Genomic DNA, 26,376 nt, shown 5'->3' on the forward strand with positions numbered 1-26,376 from the left:
TCGCTATACTCGCATTAACATCTGCTAACCATGTGTATGTGACCAATAAAATGTCATTTCATTTCATTTTTACTGCACACTACTGCATATCTACAGATGTAGGATCCTAATTTGATCACTCTTTTGTTGCTGAGAATTTTCCTGGGCCACAGGAAATGCACGAGCTTTATGATTTACATAAATTCAATGAAAACCTGCACTAACACACAGTTATGTATTCCACTTTTTTGTAGCCTCATTTTGACCTGCTAATAGCCTAACCACCGATCAAGCAACATTATAGACTAAACGTTAAAATCCTGTTGCTGCAGAATTATCTTCCTGCAACAATGCAGGTCCAGGTAAGATCCTACATCTCTACTACTGACTAAATACTGTATTCAAGGTTCAACTGAATTCCCTATCGTTCAGGTAATATTCAGTCCAAACTACTTCCGTTCCTAATGCGCAGACGACTTAAAGCAGAGCGTAATCAATGTGGTCACTTTCTATTCTCCTCTTTGACCAGGTTTTGCTAGTGATTTAGGGCCATAAGATATGGCTACAGAGTGTGTCAGTGAACACGATACACCAGTTTCCTTCTGCCAGCACACTATAACTAAGAGCCTGGCACGAAATGGACACCAGTTGCTCTCGCTCAAGCTTCCTCTGATTTTGTACAGTACAGTATGGGTGGAGGAAGTATAGTTGTTGCTCAATGAAACAGCAGATGTGAAATTCAGCTGAGGCCATTATTTTCCCAAAGGACAAGCAGCAGTGGAGTTATTCAGTTAGCCAACTCTCCCCCACCCCCCTCCAGAACTACACGAGGGAGAAGACTTGAACAAAGAAAATTATTCTAACTAACATTTCGAAGATCCGTGGATGGACGACACGCTTCACAGTCACACACTACTCACAAAAGGTCATTACTGTACAGGAACGTTTCAGTCATTTAAGAGGCATTATTTCCCCCACAGACACTTACAGTTAAAAGATTTTTCAGTATCAGACTACTTCAATACATGTTGCTTCTCCCAAACCCATCCAGTTTTTTCTCTGGTTATTTTAGTTAATTGGTTATAATTGGGGAAGAGTGTGGAGTTGAAGGATTTCAACCCGTACATTGGGATTGGACACCAGAGAGGCTGTGGGTTGGAGGCAGTCTGACCTGTCTGAGCTTTAGAAAACCCCTGATCTTATTGCCGCCTTGGAGCCAGGAGAGAGAATTAGAAAGCTGTAGTGACTCACACACACAGCTGTCGGCAGAGTGCACACACAGCCACATAACCCTTGGATGAGGGTGTGTGGGCAGGGGGTTCTTTATTTTTACATTGTAAAATAATAGTGAAGACATCAAAACTACAAAATAACACATATGGAATGATGTTAAATCAAAATATATTTTATATTCAAGATTCTTCAAAGTAGCCACCCTTTGCCTTGATGACAGCTTTGCGCACTCTTGGCATTCTCTCAACCAACTTCATCTGGAATGCTTTTACAACAGTCTTGAAGGAGTTCCCACATATGCTAAGTACTTGTTGGCTGCTTTTCCATCACTCTGCGGTCCAACTCATCCCAAACCATCTCAGTTGGGTTGCGGTCAGGTGATTGTGGAGGCCAGGTCATCTGATGCAGCACTCTGTCACTCTCCTTCTTGGTCAAATAGCCCTTACACAGCCTGGAGGTGTGTTGGGTCATTGCCCTGTTGAAAAACAAATGATAGTCCCACTAAGCGCAAACCAGATGGGATGGCGAATCGCTGCAAAATGCTGTGGTAGCCATGCTGGTTAAGTGTGCCTAGAATTCTAAATAAATCACAGATAGTCTCACCAGAAAAACACCCCCACACCATCACACCTCCTCCTCCATGCTTCACGGTGGGAACTACACATGCGGAGATCATCTGTTCACCTACATTTTACATTTTACATTTTAGTCATTTAGCAGACGCTCTTATCCAGAGCGACTTACAAATTGGTGCATTCACAAAGACACAGCGGTTGGAACCAAAAATCTCAAATTTGGACCCATCAGACCAAAGGACAGATTTCCACCGGTCTAATGTTCATTGCTCGTGTTTCTTGGCCCAAGCAAGTCTCTTCTTATTATTGGTGTCCTTTAGTAGTGGTTTCTTTGCAGCAATTTGACCATGAAGGCCTGATTCACACAGTCTCCTCTAAACAGTTGATGTTGATAAGTCTGTTACTTGAACTCTGTGAAGCATTTATTTGGGTTTTTATTTATTTCTGAGTCTGGTAACTCAAATGAATTTATCCTCTACCGCAGAGGTAACTCTGGGTCTTCCTTTCCTGTGGCGGTCCTCATGAGAGCCAGTTTCATCATAGCGCTTGATGGTTTTTGCGACTGCACTTGAAGAAACGTTCAAAGTTCTTGAATTTTCCGGATTGACTGACCTTCATGTCTTAAAGTAATGATGGACTGTCGTTTCTCTTTACATATTTGAGCTGTTCTTGCCATAATATGGACTTGGTCTTTTACCAAATAGGGCTATCTTCTGTATACCACCCCTACCTTGTGACAACACAACTGATTGGCTCAAACGCATTAAGAAGGAAAGAAATTCCACCAATGACCTTTTAACAAGACTACCTCATGAAGCTTGTTGAGAGAATGTCAACAGTGTGCAAAGATGTCATCAAGGCAAAGGGTGGCTACCTGGAAGAATCTGAAATATATATTTTTTATTTGTTTAACACTTTTCTGGTTACTACATGATTCCATATGTGTTATTTCATAGTTTTGATGTCCTCACTGTTATTCTACAATGTAGAAAATAGTAAAAATAAAGAAACACCCTGGAATGAGTAGGTGTGTGTCCAAACTTTGGACTGGTACTGTAAATATAATATAAATATTTTTTTTTACTTTTACCCCCTTTTCTCCCCAATTTCGTGATATCCCATTGGTAGTTAGTCTTGTCCCATCACTGAAACTCCCGTATGGACACAGGAGAGGCGAAGGTCGAGAGCCATGCGTCCTCCAAAACACGACCCTGCCAAACCGGTTGTGTCCCATATCTAAAACCATTCCAGAGTTGAGTTTGAGGGACATAGCCTATTACTGACACCCCCAGCGAGGCAGTGTGTTATTTGGAAAGTAGAACACATACCGCTTGGACACCAGTCAACACTGTGACCCATTGAAATCCAATTGAATGGATTATTGTGGCTGGTTCACTGGCTTCGTTTTAAAAGCTGTCCGTACCATTTGGGGGGGAAACAACTAGTGACTGGTGTTGTGTCTGTTCCATTCAACAATAGTGTTTTTAAAACATTCAAATCAAATTGATGATGGCTCCAACTCATATCACCTTGTCCTCTAAAAGGGGTTTCATGGATGATTATATATGACTGTTATTCATTTCATTTAATAAGCGGCATAGAATTGTTGAGCTATTTATTTTGTAAAATTATAACAGTGACTATAACGATTTTCTTGTTCACTGTCTATGCATTGTGGACCAATATATTGTTAACAAATTATTGTACTAAAAACTAAATCAGGGTACTTATGTTATTTGAAGGGCTCACTTGCTAAACAGACATGTGTCTCAATGTTCAATCCCTGTATAAGTAAAGGATAAATACAAAATAAAATAAAAACAGGCTATATTATGAAATAATAAACAGTTACATGTTTGTTCTTCATCAATAAAACATATCGATTTCACAACGTGTGTTTAACTTTTCTGGAAAAAAACGGGCTACTCAAACTATGTTGATGCATTTCAAAAGGATTACAACTATAGCCGACTAATGTTGATGCGCAATTAAACGTATTGGACTTCAATAACTGTGTCATTGACACTAAGGCAGAAGTAAAGAACAAAACACAACAGAACACAGATCGTATCCTCTCAAACCCCTAGGCTATTAACCTTCATTAATCATCTGTGGTAGCTTGGATAACAGACCAGTCAACAAACGCATTGAAAACCGCACACAAGGCTATAGTGCGCACTAAATACGTTATTCCGTTACCTCCAACTGCGGAAGGTCTGGGTCCAGTTGGGTGAAGCTATGCAAGACAACAGGGCTCGCATCCCCGGCGACCTCTAGTTTCACCCCGTCCCAGATGTTGCGTATCCTCCAGGTGCTGGCATCGAACATCACATCAGGGGAACCCAGCTTGATACTGCGTCCCTCGCACTGAGCTCCCGTTAGATAAACCATTGGTGTCGTCCGTCGGTATCGCTACAACAGCAACAATGTCATATGAAGCCTACACCGTGGTAGTCTTCCCCCATGTCTTGCGGGTAAAAACGGCGTCCTGTTCTTTCTCTCACAAAAGCCCTTGACAAACCGAACACCCAGGAGTATGTAGGCTACTACTGACTGTGCTCTGTGTTTGTTGTATATATGTCTGCTCTGCTCCGGGAAGCGGGGACAGAGGTTGGCTGGGTTGGCTTGGAAAGAATGGGCCAGCTCGTTTTGCATACCCCGGTGCCCGGGGTGAGTGGAGATTAGGCTTAAGGACCAATGGAATGATCTAAAAAAATCACGAACTCCGCTAACCGGGTCACCGAGCCATGCAAAACGAACTGGCCCATTCAGCCAGGTCCATAGCCCCTCCCCCGACGCAGGAACGCCTGCCCCTCGTGAGAAGGTGATGTAATTTTCGCAGCAACGTGATGTGGGCAGAAAGTCGTTCTGTAGGACGTAGGTCGTAAACTGTACAGCGTTTAAAACGATTCACACCATTATGTTATCCATCCTATGCTGTATTCTTGCACTTCAAAAATATAGGTTTGAGAGGGCCACCAACAGAAATGTAAACGGTGAAAAATGTCTCATGACATTTTAACTCGCAAATAGCACTTGCTTTTTTTGTATTTTTATTTAACCTTTATCTAACCCGGACGACGCTGGGACAATTGTGCACCGCCCTATGGGCCTCCCGATCACAGCCTGGGAACGAACCAGGGTCTGTAGTGAAGCCTCTAGCACTGCAATGCAGTACCTTAGACCGCTGCGCCACTCGGGAGTCCAAATGATTTCTATGATCTGTATCCATACCATGAGTGCAATGTTAGGCTATTTTACCCTTTTTTTATTTTTAATATAGGCCTAGCTATAGCTATCCTGTATGTATGTGTTGCCTAACCTTCTGTTCATTATAATTTCTATTACATCTATTAAGCCAACCTACATTATAACCTGCCTCCTTACTGTCTTCCATGATATAAACACTGACATATATTCTATTACATTAAAGCATTGATGCATATTTCATATTTTTTTCATTCTCCTTCCTTCAGTCTTTGTTTCTTTGTTAGTACTTGTATTTTATTATTTTACGATGATAAGCACTTTGTTACCTGTATTGGAAAGCGCTATTCAAATAAAGTTATTGTTATTATTATTAAAGGTAATGTTTGAAAAACCATATGTCTTTCACAGTTTAAAGATTAAGCTGTGAATGTGAAATACTTGAAGGAGACAGAAACTAAGTCATTTGTTTTGCTGAGTACAGAACAGGGCAGTCTGAGCTGCCCCCACACATATCCTCAGCAACCTTTTGGTTGCTCCACTTTCTACATCTGTTTTGCGTTATGTGTGGGCTGAGCCGCCCGAGTCACTGCCAGTAAACGCAGGCTGAAAACAAAGTCAGGGAGGCTGAGGAATGCGAAGAGGGAGAATGGAGAGCAGAGAGGGGTGGGGGTTGGGGCTGACTAGGGACAATGTTGGGGTGCTGCTGTTTTCAGTGAAAAACTAAGGTCATTAGTGGGTTTCGAAGTGAGTATAAGATTTAACTGAGATGTGGTTGTTTCACCTAGCTATCTTAAGCTGACTGGATAACTAAAATGGCAAAAATATAAATGTAAGTGTATCTTTGCAGAAATGTGAACGTGTTATTGTAATAAAACATGTAAAACATGTATTTATTGTGTTTGTGAGCATGTGCATGAGTGCCCGCATGTGTGTGTAATAGCCAAACTTGCTAACAGCCCTCAAGTCAAATGGCCTAGTACTCAATCAATCATTCAATCAAATTGATTTAAAATCAAACACTTTGATTAAATTGGAATAATCTGAACGATGATAATAAATTATTGATGATGGAAGTTAGCGGTCCTGTTCCGAAATGGACCCGGGGATTTCCCACCCAGACCCAATATGCAAAAATACATTTTTAAAACATTCCATGGTCTCCGTGGATCTTATTTCAAACTCAAAGCCAAACACAACAGCAGCTATCTGAGACGCATATTTGATGCAAGGCTAATAATTAGCTGGTTGATAAACTGAATCAGGTTAGTAACATCTGAGGTTGAAGTGAAAACATTCAAAAGGGTGGCTCCCCAGGAACCGGGTACCACCTGTTGAGTAGTGAGAGCCAGTTCCTCAAACAGCTGGTTGAAAAAAAACTGGACAAGCTCCATTCGAGACTGAAGAACTGTAATAACTCATGTACCTGAAGAACTGTAATATCTTATGTTCCTCTGAGTTGTGTTTGAACAAGGACATGGATAATATAATGTACATCTCTGGTTTTTCTAAACATCGGCAGGACAGAATGGCAACTTCAGGTAAGCTTTGTTAACAATAGCTGGTCCGTGACCTCTAATATTAAGGAAGTCTCGAGGTTGTGCTTCCCTGAGTTAGAATAAGCTGTAGACCATATTATTTACCAAGAGAGTTTTTATCTATATTTTTCGTAGTTGTCGATTTATCCCCATAAACCGATGTTGGCACTAAGACTGACCTCAACGAGCTGTATAGTGCCATAATCAAACAAGAAGATGCTCATCCATAGGCGGCGCTCCTAGTTGCCAGTGATTTTATTATGTAGGGAAACTTAAATCCGTTTTACCTAATTTCTACCAGCATGTCACCTGTGCAACTAGAGGCAAAAAAACTCTAGATCACCTCCACACACAGAAATGCTGTGACGTCTACTCCCGCACCTCCCCTCCGGCATTCGACGTCGCCGGTATACTAACCACCGGTCCTGGCATCCATCATTACGCACACCTGGCAACAATCATTACGTGCACCTGCACTTCATCATGAGGCACACCTGGACTCCATTACCTCACTTATTACCCTATATGTGGCACTCCCTTAGGTTCTTTCCCCAGTCAGTATTGTTTCTGTGTCTATGTTAAGACACCACTATGATGGTGTCTCGTTCCATGTTTGTTGGTTTATTAAACATACCACCTGCTTCTCGACTCTCAGCGTCTTTGTTACAGAATACTGACTCAAACAATGGAAGCAGCAGGAAAACAGAATAACTCCCAGACAGTCGACGAGCAGGGATACATTCTTCGTCAATACCACGACCAGCTGGCACAACTGGGGACAGCTATGGAAGAGGTTCTTCGCAGTGTGCAACATCTCGAGCATACCCGGAAGGTGTTGCCGTAAACTAGCAGAGGATATTCTACTACCAGTCGACCCAGCACAACAGCCCATTCAGCAACAAGCTCAGGTCAGTGATACCCGTTTATCCCTCCCAGATAAGTATGAAGGCACCCCATCTAAATGCCGTGGCTTCCTACTTCAGTGCTCCCTCTACTTTGCGCACCAGATGGGAGCCCCCACCACAGAGGTCCAAGGTTGCCACGGTTATTTCTCTGCTGACGGGGCGGGCATTGGAATGTGCCACTGCTGTCTTTGAGATAGGAGAGGAGGAGCTAAATTCATATGAGGGGTTTCATGGCTCTGTTCAAATGTATCTTCGATCAGCCACCGGCGGGCAGGGGGACCTGAAGGCTGCCGAGTACGCACTCACCTTCCGGACAGTAGCAGCATCCAGCGGATGGAATGAACGGGCGCTTCATACGCTCTGTTACTGAGCTCCCCTCCTCTGTCGGTTTCACTGCCATTTTGGTGGTTGTGGATAGATTTTCCAAATCCTGTCGTTTTATCCCTCTCTCTGGTCTCCCTACTGCTCTCCAGGTCACTGAGGTACTATTGCAGCAGGTCTTCTTCTGGCATTATGGCCTTCCGGAGGACCTCGTCTCCAACCGTGGCCCCCAATTCACATCACGGGTATGGAGAACCTTTATGGAGAAGCTCGGGGTCATGGTCAGCCTCACTTCCGGGCAGGTGGAGAGGATGAACCAGAGGCTGGGGAGGTTCTTGAGGAGTCACTGTCAGGACCGGCAGGGAGAGTGGGCCCGATTCCTTCCATGGGCGGAGTACGCCCAGAATTCGCTACGTCACTCCTCCACTGGGCTGACCCCTTCCAGTGTGTTCTGGGTTTTCAGCCGGCCCTGGCTCCGTGGACCCCGGACCAGACCGAAGCTCCTGCGGTTGATGAGTGGTTCAGGCACGCAGAAGAAGTGTGGAGCGATGCTCACGTGAGACTCCAGTCCACCGTCAGAAGGAGTAGGCAGACCTCCACCGCAGTGCGACCCCTGTGTTCCATTCTGGGGATCGTGTCTGGCTCTCTACCAGGAACCTCCCACTCCACCTGCCCTGCAAGAAGCTGAGCCCCCGGTTTGTGGGGCCTTTCAAGGTTCTCCGGAGGATCAATGAGGTGACGTATAGGTTACAGCTTCCCAGTGACTACCATATCTCACCTTCTTTTCATGTCTGACAGCATAGGCCGGACCCCCCTTGATGTCACGGAGGGGTGTCGTAGGGGACAACATCAAGTAGAGGGAGCACTCCATTACCTCACTTATTACCTCCCCTATATCTGGCACTCCCTTAGGTTCTTGTCCCAGACAATATTGCTTCTGTGTCTGTTAAGACGCCACTACGATGTTGTCACGTTCCATGTTTGGTTTATTAAACATACCACCTGCACCTGCTTCTCAGCGTCTTCGTTACAAATGCATACAAAGCTCTCCATTGCCCTCTATTTTGCAAATCTGACCATAACTCTATCCTCCTGATTGCTGCTTACAAGCAAAAACTCAAACAGGAAGTACCGGTGAAGCGCCCAATATGGAAGTGACTACCGTATCTTACCTTTTCATGTCTCCCTTCTCAGGCCAGTGGTTCCTGGTCCCCTAGCTGATGATATTCCCCACGACACCCCTCCACCCCCCCTGGACATCAAGGGGGGTCCGGCCTATGCCGTCAGATCCCTACTGGACTCCCAATGTTGTGGGGGTCGGCTCCAGTACCTGGTGGACTGGGAGGGGTATGGCCCAGAGGCGCGGTGGTGGGTTCCAGTGGAGGACATTCTGGATCCCAACATCATCCTTGATTTTCACCTTTGCCGCTGCGGCTAGAGCCGCGCGTCGGGGGTGGTACTGTCATGTCTACTCCCGCTCCTCCCCTTCGGCGTTCAACATCACCGGTATACTAACCACCGGTCCTGGCATCCTTCATTACGCACACCTGCACTTCATCATGAGGCACACCTGGACTCCATTACCCTATATCTGGCACTCCCTTAAGTTTATTTTCCCCAGTCAGTATTGTTTCTGTATCTATGTTAAGACGCCACTACGATATTGTCTTGTTCCATGTTCGTTGGTTTATTAAATGTACCACCTGCTTCTCGACTCTCAGCGTCTTTGTTACAAATGCATACAAAGCTCTCCATCGCCCTCCATTTTGCAAATCTGACCATATCAAATGTATTTATAAAACCATATCCTCCTGCTTCAAGCAAAAACTCAAACAGGAAGTACCGGTAACGTGCCCAATATGGAAGTGGTCTGATGAAGCGGATGCTAAGCTATAGGATTGTTTCACTAGCACAGACTGGAATATGTTCCAGGATTCATCCAATGGCATTGAGGTGTTTACCACATCAGTCACTGGGTTCATTAATAAGTACGACGTCGTCCCCACAGTGACCATACGTACATATTCCAACCAGAAGCCATGGATTACTGGCAACATCCGAGCTAAAGGCTGGAGCTGCCGCTTTCAAGTAGCAGGACACTAATAAATCCCGCTATGACAACTGACGAGCCATCAAACAGCCAACATGTCAATAAAGGACTAAGATCGAATTCTACCATGCCAACTCTGACGCTTGTCGGATGTGGAAATGCTTGCAAACTATCACGGATTACAAAGGAAAACCCACCTGCGAGCTGCCCAGTGACGAGGTCCCATGTGGCTTAGTTGGTAGAGCATGGGGCTTGCAATGCTAGGATTGTGGGTTCAATTCCCACGGGGGCCCATACAAAACATGTATGCACTCACGACTGTGAGTCACTCAGGATAAGAGCGTCTGCTAAATGACAAATGTAAATGACGAGAGCCTACCAGATGCACTAAATACCTTCTCTCGCTTCGAGACAAGCAACACTGAATCATGCATGAGAGCACTAGCTGTTCTTGACGACTACGTGATCACACTCTGTAGCCGATGTGGATAAGACCTTTAAACAGGTAAACATTCGCCCACAGCTTACCAGGACAAATACTCGGAGCATGCGCTAACCAGCTGGCAAGTGTCTTCACTGACATTTTTAACCTCTTTCTGACCCAGTCTGTAATACCTACATGTTTCAAGCAGACCACCATAGTCCCTGTGCCCAAGAACTCAAAGCTAACCTGTCTAAATTACTATTGCCCTGAAGCACTCATATCTGTAGCAATGAAATGCTTTGAAAGGCTGGTCATTACTCACATCAACACTATCAACCCAGAACCCACTCCAATTCGCATACTGCCCCAATAAATGTACAGATTATGCAATCACTATTGCACTCCACACTGCCCTCTCCCACCAGGACAAGAGGAACACCTATGTGAGAATGCTGTTCATCGGCTACAGCTCAGCATTCAATACCATTGTGCCATCCAAACTCATTACTAAGCTAAGGTCCCTGGGACTGAACACTTCCTGGACTTCCTGACGGGCTGCCCCCAGGTGGTGAAGGTAGGCAACAACATATCCGCCATGCTCACCCTCAACACGGGGGCCCCTCAAGGGTGCGTGCTTAGTCCCCTCCTGTACTCCCTGTTCACTCACGACTGCATGGCCTCGCACGATTCCAACACCATCATTAAGTTTATTGACGACATGACGTGGTAGGCCTGATCACCGACAATGGTCAGACAGCCTATAGGGAGGAGGTCAGAGACCTAGCAGTGTGGTGCAAGGACAACCTCTCCCTCAACGTCAGCCAGACAAAGGAGCGGATTGTCGACTACAGGAAATGGATGGGTCACCACGCCCATTCACATCGATGGGGTTGTAGTGGAGCGGGTCGAGAACTTTAAGTTCCTCGGTGTCCACATCACTAAGGATCTATCATGGTCCACCAACACAGTCGGGAAGAGGGCATGACAACACCACTTCCCCCTCAGGAGGCTGAAAAGATTTGTCATGGCCCTTAGAGCCTCAAAAATGTCTACAGCTGCACCATTGAGAGCATCTTGACTGGCTGCATCCCCGCTTGGTATGGCAACTGCTTGGCATCCGACCGCAAGGCGTTACAGAGGGTAGTGCGTACGGCCAGTACTTTACTGGGACCGAGCTCCTTGCCATCCAGGACCTCTATACCAGGCACGTCAGAGGAAGGCCCTACAAATTGTCAAAGACTCCAGCCACCCAAGTCATAAACTGTTCTCTCTGCTACCGCACGGTAAGCAGTACCGATGCACTAAGTCTGGAACCAACAGGACCCTGAACAGCTTCTACCCCCAAGCCATAAGGATGCTAAATATGTAGTTAGTCCAGGTAGCTATTTGGTTAACTATTTAACTATCTGCATTGAACCTTTTTGAACAAACTTTTTTTTGACTCATCACATACGCTGCTGCTACTGTTTATTATCTATCCTGTTGCCTAGTCACTCTATTCCTAGTTATACAATGGCAAGAAAAAGTATATGAACCCTTCAGAATTATCTGGATTTCTTCATAAATTGGTCATAAAATTAGATCTGATCTTCATCTAACTCACAACAATAGACAAACATACTGTGCTCAAACTAATAAAACACTAATTATTGTATTTTTCATGTCTATATTTAATACATCATTTAAACTTTCACAGTGTAGTTTGGAAAAAAGTATGTGAACCCCCAGGCTAATGACTTCTTCAAAATCTAATTGGAGTCAGGAGTCAGCTAACCTGGAGTATAATCCTTGAGACGAGATTGGAGATGTTGGTTAGAGCTGCCCTGCCCTATAAAAAACACTCACAAAATTTGAGTTTTCTATTCCCAAGAAGCATTGCCGGATGTGAACCATGCCTCGACCAAAAGAGATCTCAGAAGACCCAAATTTAAGAATTGTTGACTTGCATAAAGCCGGAAAGGGTTACAAAAGTATCTCTAAAAGCCTTGATGTTCATCAGTCCACGGTAAGGCAAATTGTCTAAAGTTCAGCACTGTTGGTACTCTCCCTAGGAGTGGCCATCCTGCAAAGATGACTGCAAGAGCACAGCGCAGAATGCTCAATGAAGTTAAGAAGAATCTTAGAGTGTCAGCTAAAGACTTACAGAAATCTCTGGAACATGCTAACATCTCTGTTGAGGAGTCTATGATACGTAAAACACTAAACAAGAATGGTGTTCATGGGTGGACACCACGGAAGAAGACACTGCTGTCCAAAAAAAACATTTCTGAAGTTCGCAAAGAGCATCTGGATGTTCCACAGCGCTACTTGCAAAATATTCTGTGGACAGATGAAATGAAAGTTGAGTTGTTTGGAAGGAACACACAACACTATGTGTGGAGAAAAAAAGTCACAGCACATCAACATCAAAACCTCATCCCATCTGTAAAGTATGGTGAATGGATTATCATGGTTTGGAGCTGCTTTGCTGCCACAGGGCATGGAAAGTTCGCTATCATCGAAGGAAAAATGTATTCCCAAGTTTATCAAGACATTTTGCAGGAGAATGTAAGCCTATCTGTCCGCCAATTGAAGCTCAACAGAAGTTGGGTGATGCAACAGGACAACGACCCAAAACAAAAGTAAATCAACAACAGAATGGCTTGAACAGAAGAAAATACTCCTTCTGGAGTGGCCTAGTCAGAGTCCTGACCTCAACCCGATTGAGATGCTGTGGCATGACCTCGAGTGCGGTTCACACCAGATATCCCAAGAATATTGCTGAACTGAAACAGTTTTGTAAAGAGGAATGGTCCAAAATTCATCCTGACCGTTGTGCAGGTCTGATCCGCAACTACAGAAATCGTTTGGTTGAGGTTATTGCTGCCAAAGGATGGTCAACCAATTATTAAAACCAAGGGTTCACATACTTTTCCCACCCTGCACTGTGAATGTTACACACTGTGTTCAATAAAAGACATGAAAACGTATAATTGTTTGTGTGTTATTAGTTTAAGCAGACTGTGTTTGTCTATTGTTGTGACTTAGATGAATATCAGATCAAATTTTATGACCAATTTATGCAGAGGTGCAGGTAATTCCAAAGGGTTCACATACTTTTTCTTGCCACTACATGTACATATCTACCTCATACCCCTGCACATCGACACTGTAAGGGAAAACATGCAAAGGGAAAATAAACCCAGATGCAGGCCACAGAGTCTACTACTAACCAAAGAAGACATGGTTGTCATTTACTGGGTGGGAAAGAGATGGGACCCCAAGGTCATTCACACACTGTTAGCAAACAGTCCCTGTAGCACAACAACGGGGGGTGATATAGTAGTCATGATTATGGTGTAACACTGGTGTGGTACTCAGTCCTGCTCCTGTTGTTATGTATCTCCAATGACAGGGCATAGAGGCTCTTCCCTGTTGCTTTGTGGAGGCTTACTATGGGCTATAATTAGACGCTTTGTCAGTATCCACGGTAACCTGCAGGTGAGGTTCAGAAAATAATTATAGGACGCAATTTTATTAGTTGGCCTGGCTTTTTTGTGATCCCAGAATATTACATTTTTATTGTAGCGGAAATAGCTTGTGTGCTACTGCAGTGCATTTGTTCTATAGTTTGTATGATTCTCAAGCACTTTATATAATGGTGTGGGTGCTATCAACCTCTGTCATCACCAATGGGTGAAGCACTGCAGAGATTTCCTCTTCTTTTGCTCATCAAACATGTTTCGCTGTCTAGATGAGAGAAATGAATTTGAAAATAGCATGCTTACACAGAATAATCCAATTCCTGGACTAAAAAATATTCTTAATTTTCATCCGGGAAACCGTCCCAAAGAGTACAGGCATACTTGCATACACTCTTTAAAAAAAGGGTTCCGAAAGGGTTCTTCAGCTGTCCCCACAGGAGAACCCTTTTTGGTTCTAGGTATAACCCTTTTTGGTTCAAGGTAGGACCCGTTGGGGTTCCACGTAGATCCATCTGTGGAAAGAGTTCTACATGGAACCCTTGGTTCTACTTGCAAGACAAAACAGTTCTATCTGCAACCAAAAAGGGTTATTCAAAGGGTTCTCCTATGAGGACAGCCAAAGAACCCTTTTAGGTTCTAGATAGCAGCTTTTCTTTCTAAGAGTGTAATGGAGGAGATGGAAATGGAAGAGCATTTCTCCCAGTGTCACCTCACCTTGTCTTTATAATTACTGCACTGGTAAATAGATTTGAAACCAGGCATAGTTCACCAGCTCTGAAATGCAAAGCATCCAGGATGCACTGGAATAAACCGTTCCCTTACCCACTATTGTAGGTGACCAAACCACCCATGCGCTCGCTCTCTCTCACAGCAGAGGTCATCAATATCTTTCACATCTTAAAAATGAGATACTGTGGATATTCAGTGTCATAAAAATAGTATGATAAGGTCAACACTTTTAAAGACGCTCACAAAGTAATGCTTGGGGATAAAACATTCTCTCTCCCCCAACCTACTGTACAGCAGAGCAGAGGTCATCATTACAGATGTGGTCGACCCCCCTCCTCCTCCCCCTCTCCTTCTCCCCCTCCTGGTGGAGAAGTGTAAATACATTGACATTAGAAAGGTGGAGCAGAGAAGATACTGGAGATTACAGAGACTACAGAGTAATGACACTGGAGCTGATAAGAACTCCAAGGGGGTTGATAACGATACAGACTCCCAATTTCCACCTCTTATCTCTGGGACACCACATCCAGGAACAGAGCCTGGCTGGTACTATAGCTGGGCCGGGTGGGCTTGTGGATTGGGAAATGAAGAGGAGTTTTGGCAAAAGTCTAGTTGTCTGAGGAAATAAAAGTAACCACTGGAAAATTAGCCAAATAAGATGGGAAATGATCTGGTCATTTTCCAAACTTGTGTCAAAATAGAAATACCAGTCCCAAAATGCTTACTTTGTCAGCGCTCAAGTTTTCAAGATATGTAACTTTCAAAGTACAGAAATAACAATGGCATGAAACCATTAAAGTGGCACTCCAGTCTCCTTTTCACCTCATTTAACAACTGATTTACTTAACAAAAGGCACATCTCAACAGGTGGTCCAAGCACGTCATGACATGGCACGATCCATAGACTTCTAATGTGATGGGTCCACTTACAGGGCAAGGATAAACAAATTCAGTCAAAGCTGGTTGGCTGGTGTCCGTGGAAATATGGGAAATTATCCAAATTTTTCTACTTAGTGTTGTCACTAACTAATAGCGCCTTCTCTTTCTAGAACTACCTTACATCAATCATACATGACCCCTGACCTGTGCTGTAAAAACAAACACACATCACACAAACCAGCATACACAGACCATGTCTGAAGTTGACCGCAAAGGATTCACACGCACAGAAGTTACCAAACACGGTAGAGACCTCTGAACCTACTTCAAACGTTTCGACAATAACTTGTCATTGTGACACGTTTTACACAGTAAAATGGACACTTTCGGTTGTAGATCATTATATGAAAGTGACACTAGATCATGTTTTGTATTGTGTTGCTTGCTTGCTACAATGCTACTCAATCCTGATTCTATGAGCATCCATGAAAGGCTGTTGTCCTGTGCCATGTTAATAATAGCATCAGTGCACACATAAATACAGTTGAAGTCGGAAGTTTACATACACCTTAGCCAAATACAATTAAACTCAGTATTTCACAATTCCTGACATTTAATCCTAGTAAAAAATCCCTGTTTTAGGTCAGTTAGGATCACCACTTTATTTTTAGAATGTGAAATGTCAGAATAATAGTAGAGAGAATGATTTACTTCAGCTTGTATTTCTTTCATCACATTCCCAGTGGGTCAGAATTTTACATACACTCAATTAGTAGTTGGTAGCATTGCCTTTAAATTGTTTGACCTGGGTCAAATGTTTCGGGTAGCCTTCCACAAGCTTCCTACAATAAGTTGGGTGAATTTTGGCCCATTCCTCCTGACAGACCTGGTGTAACTGAGTCAGGTTTGTAGGCCTCCTTGTTCACAGCTTTTTCAAGCTTTTTCAGTTCTGCCCACAAATTTTCTATGGGATTGAGGTCAGGGCTTTGTGATCGCCACTCCAATACTTTGACTTTGATGTCCTTAAGCCATTTTGCCACAACTTTGGAAGTATGCTTGGGGTCATTGTCCATTTGGAAGACCCATTTGCGACCAAGCTTTATCTTCCTGACTGATGTCTTGATATGTTGCTTCAATATATCCACCAAATTGTCCTACCTCATGATGCCATCTATTTTGTGAAGTGCACCAGTCCCTCCTGCAGCAAAGCACCCCCACAACATGATGCTGCCACCCCCGTGCTTCATGGTTGGGATGGTGTTCTTCGGCTTGCAAGCCTCCCCCTTTTTCCTCCAAACATAACGATGGTCATTATGGCCAAAGAGTTCTATTTTTGTTTCATCAGACCAGAGGACATTTCTCCAAATAGTACAATCTTTATCCCCATGTGCAGTTGCAAATCGTAGTCTGGCTTTTTTATGGCGGTTTTGGAGCAGTGGTTTCTTCCTTGCTGAGCGGCCTTTCAGGTTATGTCGATATAGGACTCGTTTTAGTATGGATATAGATCATTTTGTACCTGTTTCCTCCAGCATCTTCACAAGGTCCTTTGCTGTTGTTCTGGGATTGATTTGTACTTTTCGCACCAAAGTACGTTCATCTCTAGGAGACAGAACACGCCTCCTTCCTGAGCGTTATGACGGCTGTGTGGTCCCATGGTGTTTATACTTGCGTACTATTGTTTGTACAGGCGTTTGGCAATTGCTCCCAAGGATGAACCAGACTTGTGGAGGTCTACAGTTTTTTTCTGAGGTCTTGGCTGATTTCTTTTGATTTCCCATGATGTCAAGCAAAGAGGCACTGAGTTTGAAGATAGGCCTTTTAATACATCCACAGGTACACCTCCAATTGACTCAAATGATGTCAATTAGCCTATCAGAAGCTTCTAAAGCCATGACATCATTTTCTGGAATTTTCCAAGCTGTTTAAAGGCACAGTCAACTTAGTGTATGTAAACTTCTGACCCACTGGAATTGTGATACAGTGAATTATAAGTGAAATAATCTGTCTGTAAACAATTGTTGGAACAATTACTTGTGTCATGCACAAAGTAGGTGTCCTAACCGATTTGCCAAAAATAAAGTTTGTTAACAAGAAATTTGTGGAGTGGTTGAAATCGAGTTTTAATGACTCCAACCTAAGTGTATGTAGATTTCTGACTTCAACTGTACAGCTACATTCTTTCTCCTGGCCAATAAGAATAAAGTGCTTCACTTAGGACCTGCCTGAGTGGGCACCCTGACCTGTTCCCATGGCGAAACCATGCTGACCAAAGCCTAAAAGGGCGACCTTACCTGATAGGCTGTCTCATCCCCACCTCCTACCCACCAACCGGTGTTAACTTACAGATTCTAGCACATAACAGAAAACTGACCTAGGATCAGAGAAATAGTACATAAGTAAAACATCCTCACGCCACTGTCCAGATAACGTGCACACTATAGAGTGCATATCAGTTTGCATATGCGTTCAATTCAAAGGTGAACTGTAGCATTTTACACAAGCATATTGTAAGCAGTCACAACAGATTCCCACACTACCACTGTCCTAGCTCTCAGTCTCCACACCAGACACCTGCAGTCAGTGATCCCCTCTCAGTCTCCACACCAGACACCTGCAGTCAGTGATCCCCTCTCAGTCTCCACACCAGACACCTGCAGTCAGTGATCCCCTCTCAGTCTCCACACCAGACACCTGCAGTCAGTGATCCCCTCTCAGTCTCCACACCAGACACCTGCAGTCAGTGATCCCCTCTCAGTCTCCACACCAGACACCTGCAGTCAGTGATCCCCTCTCAGTCTCCACACCAGACACCTGCAGTCAGTGATCCCCTCTCAGTCTCCACACCAGACACCTGCAGTCAGTGATCCCCTCTCAGTCGCCACACCAGACACCTACCAGGTGGTCCAGTATGAGAGGAACATCCAGCATACACATCATCATGGGCTGGACGAGGGCTCGGTGGAGGCTGAAGGGGGACTTGGACCCCATGCTGCCCCAGGGACAGAGTCTTGGCTTGGGTGGCAGGGCGCCCCTGGCTGGGGCTGTGGTCCTCCAGCTCTCAGACCCTACTAGAGGGCTGAAGCTGAACCAAAGGGATCTCTCCTTATGAGTCTTCTGCTGCACTTTCCTTTATCTATTTTTCTCACTTGTTGTTTTCCAAAATGAACAAAGGGGAAAAGTGTCATAAGTAGACGCCTCTTCTTTCTACTCAGACTTTCTCTTTCCTGTCTCTCTCTCTTTCTCCTTCCCTTCTCTCTCTCTCCTTGTCTCCTTCTCCGTCTCTCTCCTTGTCTCTTTCTTCTTCCCGTCTCTCTCTCTCCTTGTCTCTTTCCCGTTTCTCTCTTTCCTGGGCTCCTTCTCTGTCTCTCTCTCTCCTTGTCTCTTTCCCGGGCTCCTTCTCTGTCTCTCTCTCTCCTTGTCTCCTCCTCCTCCGTCACTCTCTCCTTCTCTTTTCCTTGGTCTCGAAGTCGCTGTAAGATCCTTATGACATGCTGCTACACGTTAGAGCACGCCTGTCCACTACTTTGAGAGACACATTGTAAAACTTAAAGGAGGCGAATCAGCGAGCAGGTACTCACCACTCCCTCACCCTCCTCTCTGAACAGCTGCTGATAGAAGGCTATGGAGTGTTACTGGAGAGCTTGTGTGTGTGTGTGTGTGTGTGTGTGTGTGTGTGTGTGTGTGTTTGTATGAGCCAGGGGCGAGAGAGAGAGAGGACTATTAATGATTGAGTACCAGAGAGGGAAGAAAACAAGCTTCTACATGCTTTCCTTTCCAAGGGACCTCTGTTGCCAAGGTCAGTGGTGATGCTTTGTGTGTGTGTGATCATCTAACATAAACGTCTACGACACAACGGACAAATCATGTATGTGTGTAGGTGTGTGTGTGTGTGTGTGTGTGTGTGTGTGTGTGTGTGTGTGTGTGTGTGTGTGTGTGTGTGTGTGTGTGTGTGTGTCTACAGTGCTGAGGGCCATGGCTGACCAGTTTAAGAGCACTGCATTGGGAAATGTATGCATGAGCTTGGAATATACAGTCAGCAGTCTCTTTCCACTGCACATAGCACAAAAAGAGCACTCTAACACGGCTGTTTTTCCTCTTCTATGCGTCTCTCTCATGTGTAAGGTTACCTGATGGCCTGCCTGAACCATAAAACACCACATCAGCCACCGAATTCGGAAGTCACTGTTAAAGTATAATTACACAGGACAAGGTGTCTCGCAAATTCACCACTAAGTACATGGAGACACACTTCACCTGCTCTTAAAAATGTTCTGTAAGTTTGTGATGAATGTTAATTCTACACAAAAGCATAACTGGGACACAACAACAGTCCGGGGTAGAACAAAATATGGGGGGTTCATCCGGGGTAGAACAAAATATAGGGGGATCATCCGGGGTAGAACAAAATATGGGGGGTTCATCCGGGGTAGAACAAAATATGGGGGGTTCATCCGGGGTAGAACAAAATATGGGGGGTTCATCCGGGGTAGAACAAAATATGGGGGGTTCATCCGGGGTAGAACAAAATATGGGGGGTTCATCCGGGGTAGAACAAAATATAGGGGGATCATCCGGGGTAGAACGAAATATGGGGGTTGGTCTGGGATGTGCATCCAGGACATCCAGTGCGGAATATGTACGGGATGGGAACTAGCTCCACAGTGCTATTCCAGCTATGACTCACAGGTTTACCACTGACCGGAACGTGATCCATGACTGTAATAAAGGAGGCTTACTCCATCTAAACGCTTTGCTTTCTTGAAAATGTGCCTCTGCCAGACACTTCTAATGATTATCAGTGTGATATCCCGCCTCGGGGGAAATGTGGACATGAAGATGAATGGGGTATAAAACAGAGACCAGACGCGCTTTCTTATCACATAACAAATGTCAAATTCCCTCGCTGGATGATAGCTATCAAGTCTGACGCAAAGCCTGTTGTCAGGATTGTGTTATTTCACCTTTCATCAGAGCGTGAGGTGGCAGTACGAAGGCAAACAAGGCTTGACTTCAGAGACTCAGTGCCAAGGAGCATGGGGATCAAGGGATAGACAGCAATTATGATGATGAGAGCAAACTAAACGGATAGCTGAGGTGAAAAGGTCAAAGAATGAAGTGGATATATAGAGAGTTTATGGACAGAAACAGTAATGGGTGGACTAAAGAGAGAAGATGGAGGGGAAATGCATAAACTGACAGTAAATAAAGTGCACTCAAACAAAGGATGGATGAGAACCCAGACAAACTAATTACAAACCAAGAGCTTGGGGGTAAGACTGAATCTGTGCACCGGGTATGTTAGGAAGCAGCAGCAGAACCCATATTAAGATGCAGAAGCCAAAATCAGCCGACGCCGCGGAGCTTCCGTCGTTATGGAGACAGCCGAGCACTCATGCGCACTACCAACCCTGCCCGTGTGAGTTCTGACTGCCGGCCAAGACACCAAGGCACTCCTCCAAGATGGACACGTCCAAAATAGTAAATGTCTCATCCTGCTTTACAAAATGTTGGTAATTCTCCAAAACCTTTCAGGCAGGTAGCCACCTCTCATGTCTTGAACATGTTGAGCCTGACAAGGAGGGAGTGCTCACTGGACAAAAAGCAAATGTTCCCGGAGCATCAAGGAGAACCCGGAACAAATGTTTAGGGAATGTTCTTTAAACCTCTATAACCTATAGCCCAAGTAAGATTCTGGCATATTACATAAATCTACAGTAAAAATAAGTACCAAGGGCTAGGAAGACCAAAGTGTTTGTGATACCATGTCATGTGACAGGAAGTGTGGAGGATCTGGGGTCTGTTCACTGGATGATAAGTACACTCCACTTCCTGTGGGTCATATGCTCGGTCCCATATTTATCTCCAGCTCTTTTCCTGATACCTCTTCGGTAGAAAATAAGAACATGGCTCCACCTACACCTACGGAGGTGTGATGATGGTGGTCAGGCACATCTCCATCATCATATGTTTCTATCTGCATTTCACTTCCTGAGTGTGCTGGCCACATCTTCCCCCATCCATACAGACATGCATCATGTCAACACTCCACAGAGGATCACATTTAAGTGCATGAGGACATGCTATATGCTTCACAACTTAATCCAAAAGTACATCATCACAGTGAGATAGCAGCTTCCTCCAGGGAAGCCCAGATGTAGGGATGGAGCAGCCTCCTTCCTCTCTCTGACAGACGACAGGAGACAGAGAGGTGTGTGTGTTTGACCTGCGTCTACTCAACTGGAAGGAGAAAATGGTTGCTGTGTCAAAGAGCAGCTAAACCGGGATTCTACGATGACGCAAAAGAAGCGCTAGGCTACACACAACACCTCCTTTGTTTACATACTGTCCCTGACTGGCCAGGTGCAGCGACTGGCCAGCTGCCATGGCAACAAAGTGACCATTCCCTGCCCCCCTCCTTTAGACACAATAGGCAGAGAGATATTTATTGAGGCCTCATTGGCAGCCCCCGTAATTACAGCTTTGCTATTCACGTTATTGTTTTGTTAGAACGGGGAAGTTGACTTTCTAGCTACAGGCATTTTCATGTCTCATGTCAACTCTTCATCATGTAATAAATACTACCACGTCTGACTAGGCCTATATGACACGCATTCATGTGTTTTGTCTCAGGGAAGACCCCTCAGGGGTCCTCCCAGCCGCCTGAGCACAAAAGCTTATCCCCGTTGAGAGGCTTTCAACAATTAACGAGCGCCGCGTCTGACTGGCAGAGTGGAAAACAACTGTCTGTCAGAGGGATGGAGATGGGCTCACCGCCAAGAATCTTCTCAGCCATCTGATGTCCTGATCCCCTGATCCCCACCGTCTCCAGAACAGTCTAACAAGCCACCCCAGCACAGGGGAGGCCAAAGGTCAGGAGTCAGGTCAGGGGTTGTTATAGAGGCAGACCAGACACACAAAACTGCGACAACCCACAGACGTGTCTTGCAGCAACAACAGATTATGAGACTATGATCGTCCTTTAAGATTCAAGACTTGACTGACTTATTCAAAGACTTGAGACTTGACTTCTGGCTCAATGACTTGAGACTCAACTCGAAGTCGTGCTCAATGACTTGACTCGAACTTGCCCTAAGTGACTTCTGGACAGGTCTGACACAGTCTCACTGATTTGCAGTGCAAGATGATACATCTATCAGGACCAATCTCTCTCTTTATAGCGACACGTGTTTCGATGAATTGTGGCTATTATTGTGTCATAACTCAATGTACATGCTCTTTGTCTCTGAGACTTCGTGTACCATAGTGAAACAGGGTGGGCTTTGGACATCAACAACACCAACCTTTACTCCCATCTGTTTACCTTTTCTCAGCTAACCGCTGACAGATCCATTGTCGGGTTTCATTACAAGCGCACTGAGGAGAAGTCACAGGGTCTGGCGCCAGAAGCTAAAATGTTGGCTCCGAAAAAAGGTTGAGTGGGAGGTTGGAGGTTGGTGCTTTATGTCCTTTATGACGTATGATATCATGATCATCCTCCCTTGGCCTTTCATAGTCTGCAAGTCCTCCCACCTGGTCAACCCCTCCATGAACGTTCCTCCATTTGGCTCTCATCACCCTTATTTCAGGACGGATGCTTCCACACCCTATCCCTGTACTGTACTGCACACACTGTCCATGCTGTACACAGTCATAAAGGATGTGCTTCCTTGAGCCCTCAGCAAGGGAAGCATGGTAGAGGGGAAACATGGCAATAGTGGTTGATGTCATTTATGGGGTTGCACAGAAAACAGGAGTAAGTTATAAACCAGTGTTTAACCACTGTTCCCCTCAAGTGTATCTGGCAGGGTTAAACACTGGTTTATAACTTACTCCTGTTTTCTGTGCTAACCCCATAAATGACATCAACCACTATCATGATAAACTTTCCACCCGTCTTTATTGGTCCAGTTACACTCACTCACTACTCCAACCTTAAATCCAAGCATATATGTACAATGCTATAATTTGCACATAAAATGTGTATCAATGTTGAACACACACACAAAAACACACACAAACTTTATATACAATTATAGCATTGTACAGTTTGATTGGTGCAGCCAGGCATAACCAATCAACCGCATGGCCAGAGGGGCCCAGAGTCTGATCTACCACCATTATCACACAGAGGCAAAGCATGCCTCACCGCTTCTATAGCAACGAGGGGAAAAAATGAATGATGTCACCGCTATAAGTTACTCAAGAAAGGCAAAAGTTTTAAGGAACAGATATAAATACTCCAAGGCATTAATAGTATCTGCTTTCTAGCAGACCAGAATAAAGCATTAGCAGCTGATGCTGTTGATGTAGCAGAGAATGAAATGTGTTTTTTTTCTAATAAAGACAGGGTACATCTGGTGCGTCCGGGAACACCATGCACAGCCAATCAAGGCGACAGCACTGCAGACACGCACACAAACGGATCCTCGGTCGTGACACTATTGTTAGTGGCAAATGACCTGTGTTCTGTTGGGCATTGCCTACCGTCTGTGAGGGTGGTGTAAACCAGGTGCGGCCTGTCATTCAATTAGCATCCAAGGGACAGAGGCACAAATGAGCTCAAAACGCTGGGGGAGAAGCCTCTCCCAGCACTACATAAGGCCTTTTCAGAAGGAAGGAACAAAGTGAGAAAATGGAATGAGGCGCAGAGAGATGCATCCCAATACTATAAAATAGACTATCATGGATAGTAATGCAAATAGTTGTTGCTACATTATCTTGTCAGTAAACATGTTATCTTAACTCACATCTCTTTGCCTCATCCATACAACTAATAACACAACAGTTAGTGTCAGCAGCGGGATCTAGCACTGCAGGTATAGTCACAACAAATGAAGTACTGACCACACACTTAGAAAAAAAGGGTTCTTACATTTACATTTTAGTCATTTAGCAGACGCTCTTATCCAGAGCGACTTACAGTAGTGAATACATACATTTCATTTTGATTTCATGCATTTTTTTTTTTTGTACTGGCCCCCCGTGGGAATCGAACCCACAACCCTGGCGTTGCACACACCATGCTCTACCAACTGAGCCACAGGTTCTTCAGCTGTTCCCATAGGAAAATCCTTTTTGGTTCCATATAGAACCCTAACCTTCTGTATAAATGGTTCTACATGGAACCCAAAAGGGTTCTACCTTGAACTAAAAGAGTTCTACCTGCAACCAAAAATGGTTCTTCTCTAGCTAGAACAAAAGTGGTACCCGCTGCGTGCCGACCCGGTAGCGACGAACCCGGCATTTGTAATTGTAGAATCGCAATGCTCGTCAGTGGCCAATAAATTGACTTTGAGCCAATCAGAGAGCAGAAACTCCCACGTGGGGAGGCCAACAGGAGTGACAACAAAAATAAATGGGGCATTTTCTCTGTAAATACATGGTTAAATGTCATGAGCCAGTCACATTTCATATGAAATGTAGGCTATGGGATCGTAGCTAGCTAAGTGCACAGACACAATGCACACAACACTAAATACTTCCTCCAAGCTAGCTAACCACTGTAGCTAGTATTGATATTATAATTCAATCACAATTAATTAGTTTGCTGTGCTAGCCAGCGAATATGCTAAAGTTAGCTAGCTAACGAAACATTTGGCTATGGACTTGCACTGGCAGTATGGGATTATGGAGAGTGAATCAAATTGTTTCTTCGTCATCTTGCTAGGTAGTTAGCTGTGGCCATCTGGCTAGCATCAACAAGGGCTTTCCACAAAATAGCAACATTAGCGCAGCTAGCAAGCTAACATTGGGTTCTAGACCATTAACTAAGCAACACAGAAGGACATGCATTGCCAAACAACGCTACTGCCACCTTCTGGTTTGGAGTATTTTAACAAGGCTGAGTGGCTGACGACTTCAAGTTCTTTGCTGTGTGAACACAAAAGAGATTATGCTAAGTACTGTCTGCAGGCAAACATTTTACAATCCTTCCAGTGTATCTGAGCTATTAGTCAGTGAGTGAGAGAAAGCAAGTGTGAGAGAGAGAGAGAGACAGAGAGAAAGAAATAGAGAGACAGAAAGGGAGATAGTGAGAAAGAGAAAGAAATAGAGAGACAGAGAAAGAGAGAAACAGAGAGGGAGAGAGAGTGTATGTTTGCCTGTTCTGTGATTGATATTGAAGGTTAATCAGTGAGCGTGAGAGGGGTGTGCATAATAATATGTATTTGTGAGTGTATAGATGTCACCAGTGACATAACTACTCTGTATAACACGTTCAAGCCAAACCAAACCAATCAAACGCATTGACTAGGCTAAAACTAGACTTTTAACATATGAGTTCCTTTCCACAGTTTCAGGCTTCTCTACGATAACTCCACGGACGGCTACAAAACGACAACACATTTAAGCTTCAAGCAGCTCTCACTACTAGCCTACATGATGATGGCACAACACCTTCGGCCCCTCGCGGTCATACACACTAACACCCAGGCAGAAACAACAACTAGTGTCCCCTCACATTGTCACAGCGTGACCTTAGGCTGGTGACCAGAGCCAAACAGAGAGAGAGACTCCATTCAACTCCTCGTATTGTCTCCTTGCCAAAGGAAGTGGCGTTTACCCGCCCTCACGTTCTTCATGATTGCACTCCTTTGTCTACCGATGAGCGTAATGGAGGCAAAAAAACTAAAACATGAACAAAGGTCTCGACAAGTAGACCACGCGCAGCTACGAGAAACCATGTTAACGGTTGATTGTAACGGACAGAACATTTTTGTGAGGCTATTGGCCAATGAACCGCAAGTGTCGCTCATGGTTCGTGGTTGCTCATCAGCTACACTGCTGGTAATTAGAACATATTGTTGACCTTGAGTTCATTATAATGAGAGAGAGGGGAGGGGGATTATGGGAAGGTGGCTGGCAGGCCCTTTGTGACATCATCCCCTGTAGTGGTTAGTTGGGGGAGTTGTTGATGATGATTGATGAGGGCAGTGTGTCATGTGACTTCCCATAAAGCACGGATGACTGTCAGGCCCTATTCCTAGAGGAGCTGATGCCATAGAATTACAATGGGTATAACATACATTACAATTCAAATCCATGTTCCGTGACGTGTGGTTTGGTGGCCATAT

The 26,376-nt window shown here is 44.6% G+C and overlaps 2 protein-coding genes across 3 annotated transcripts in view; both read right to left on the reverse strand.

Annotated features, from left to right (window-relative positions):
* LOC106570436 (ral guanine nucleotide dissociation stimulator) overlaps nt 1-26,376 on the reverse strand; it is a 76,305-nt gene that overhangs the window by 42,874 nt on the left and 7,055 nt on the right. Inside the window, exon 1 of one of the 2 annotated variants that reach the window (XM_014142770.2) lies at nt 18,200-18,576. The exons of the other annotated variant lie outside the window; for it this stretch is intronic. Coding sequence (XP_013998245.1) covers nt 18,200-18,292 — 93 coding nt within the window. The 5' untranslated portion in view covers nt 18,293-18,576. Of the gene's footprint in view, nt 1-18,199; nt 18,577-26,376 lie in introns of those variants that run through there. 2 annotated transcript variants of the gene reach the window in all.
* On the reverse strand, nt 1,246-4,314 carry gnds (Ral guanine nucleotide dissociation stimulator). Its single transcript, NM_001140777.1, is given in 2 exon segments — nt 1,246-1,687; nt 3,987-4,314. Coding segments are annotated over 2 exon segments (225 nt in total). The 5' UTR covers nt 4,179-4,314; the 3' UTR covers nt 1,246-1,654.

The sequence above is a fragment of the Salmo salar genome, chromosome ssa01, assembly GCF_905237065.1.
Source record: "Salmo salar chromosome ssa01, Ssal_v3.1, whole genome shotgun sequence".
NCBI lineage: Eukaryota > Metazoa > Chordata > Actinopteri > Salmoniformes > Salmonidae > Salmo > Salmo salar.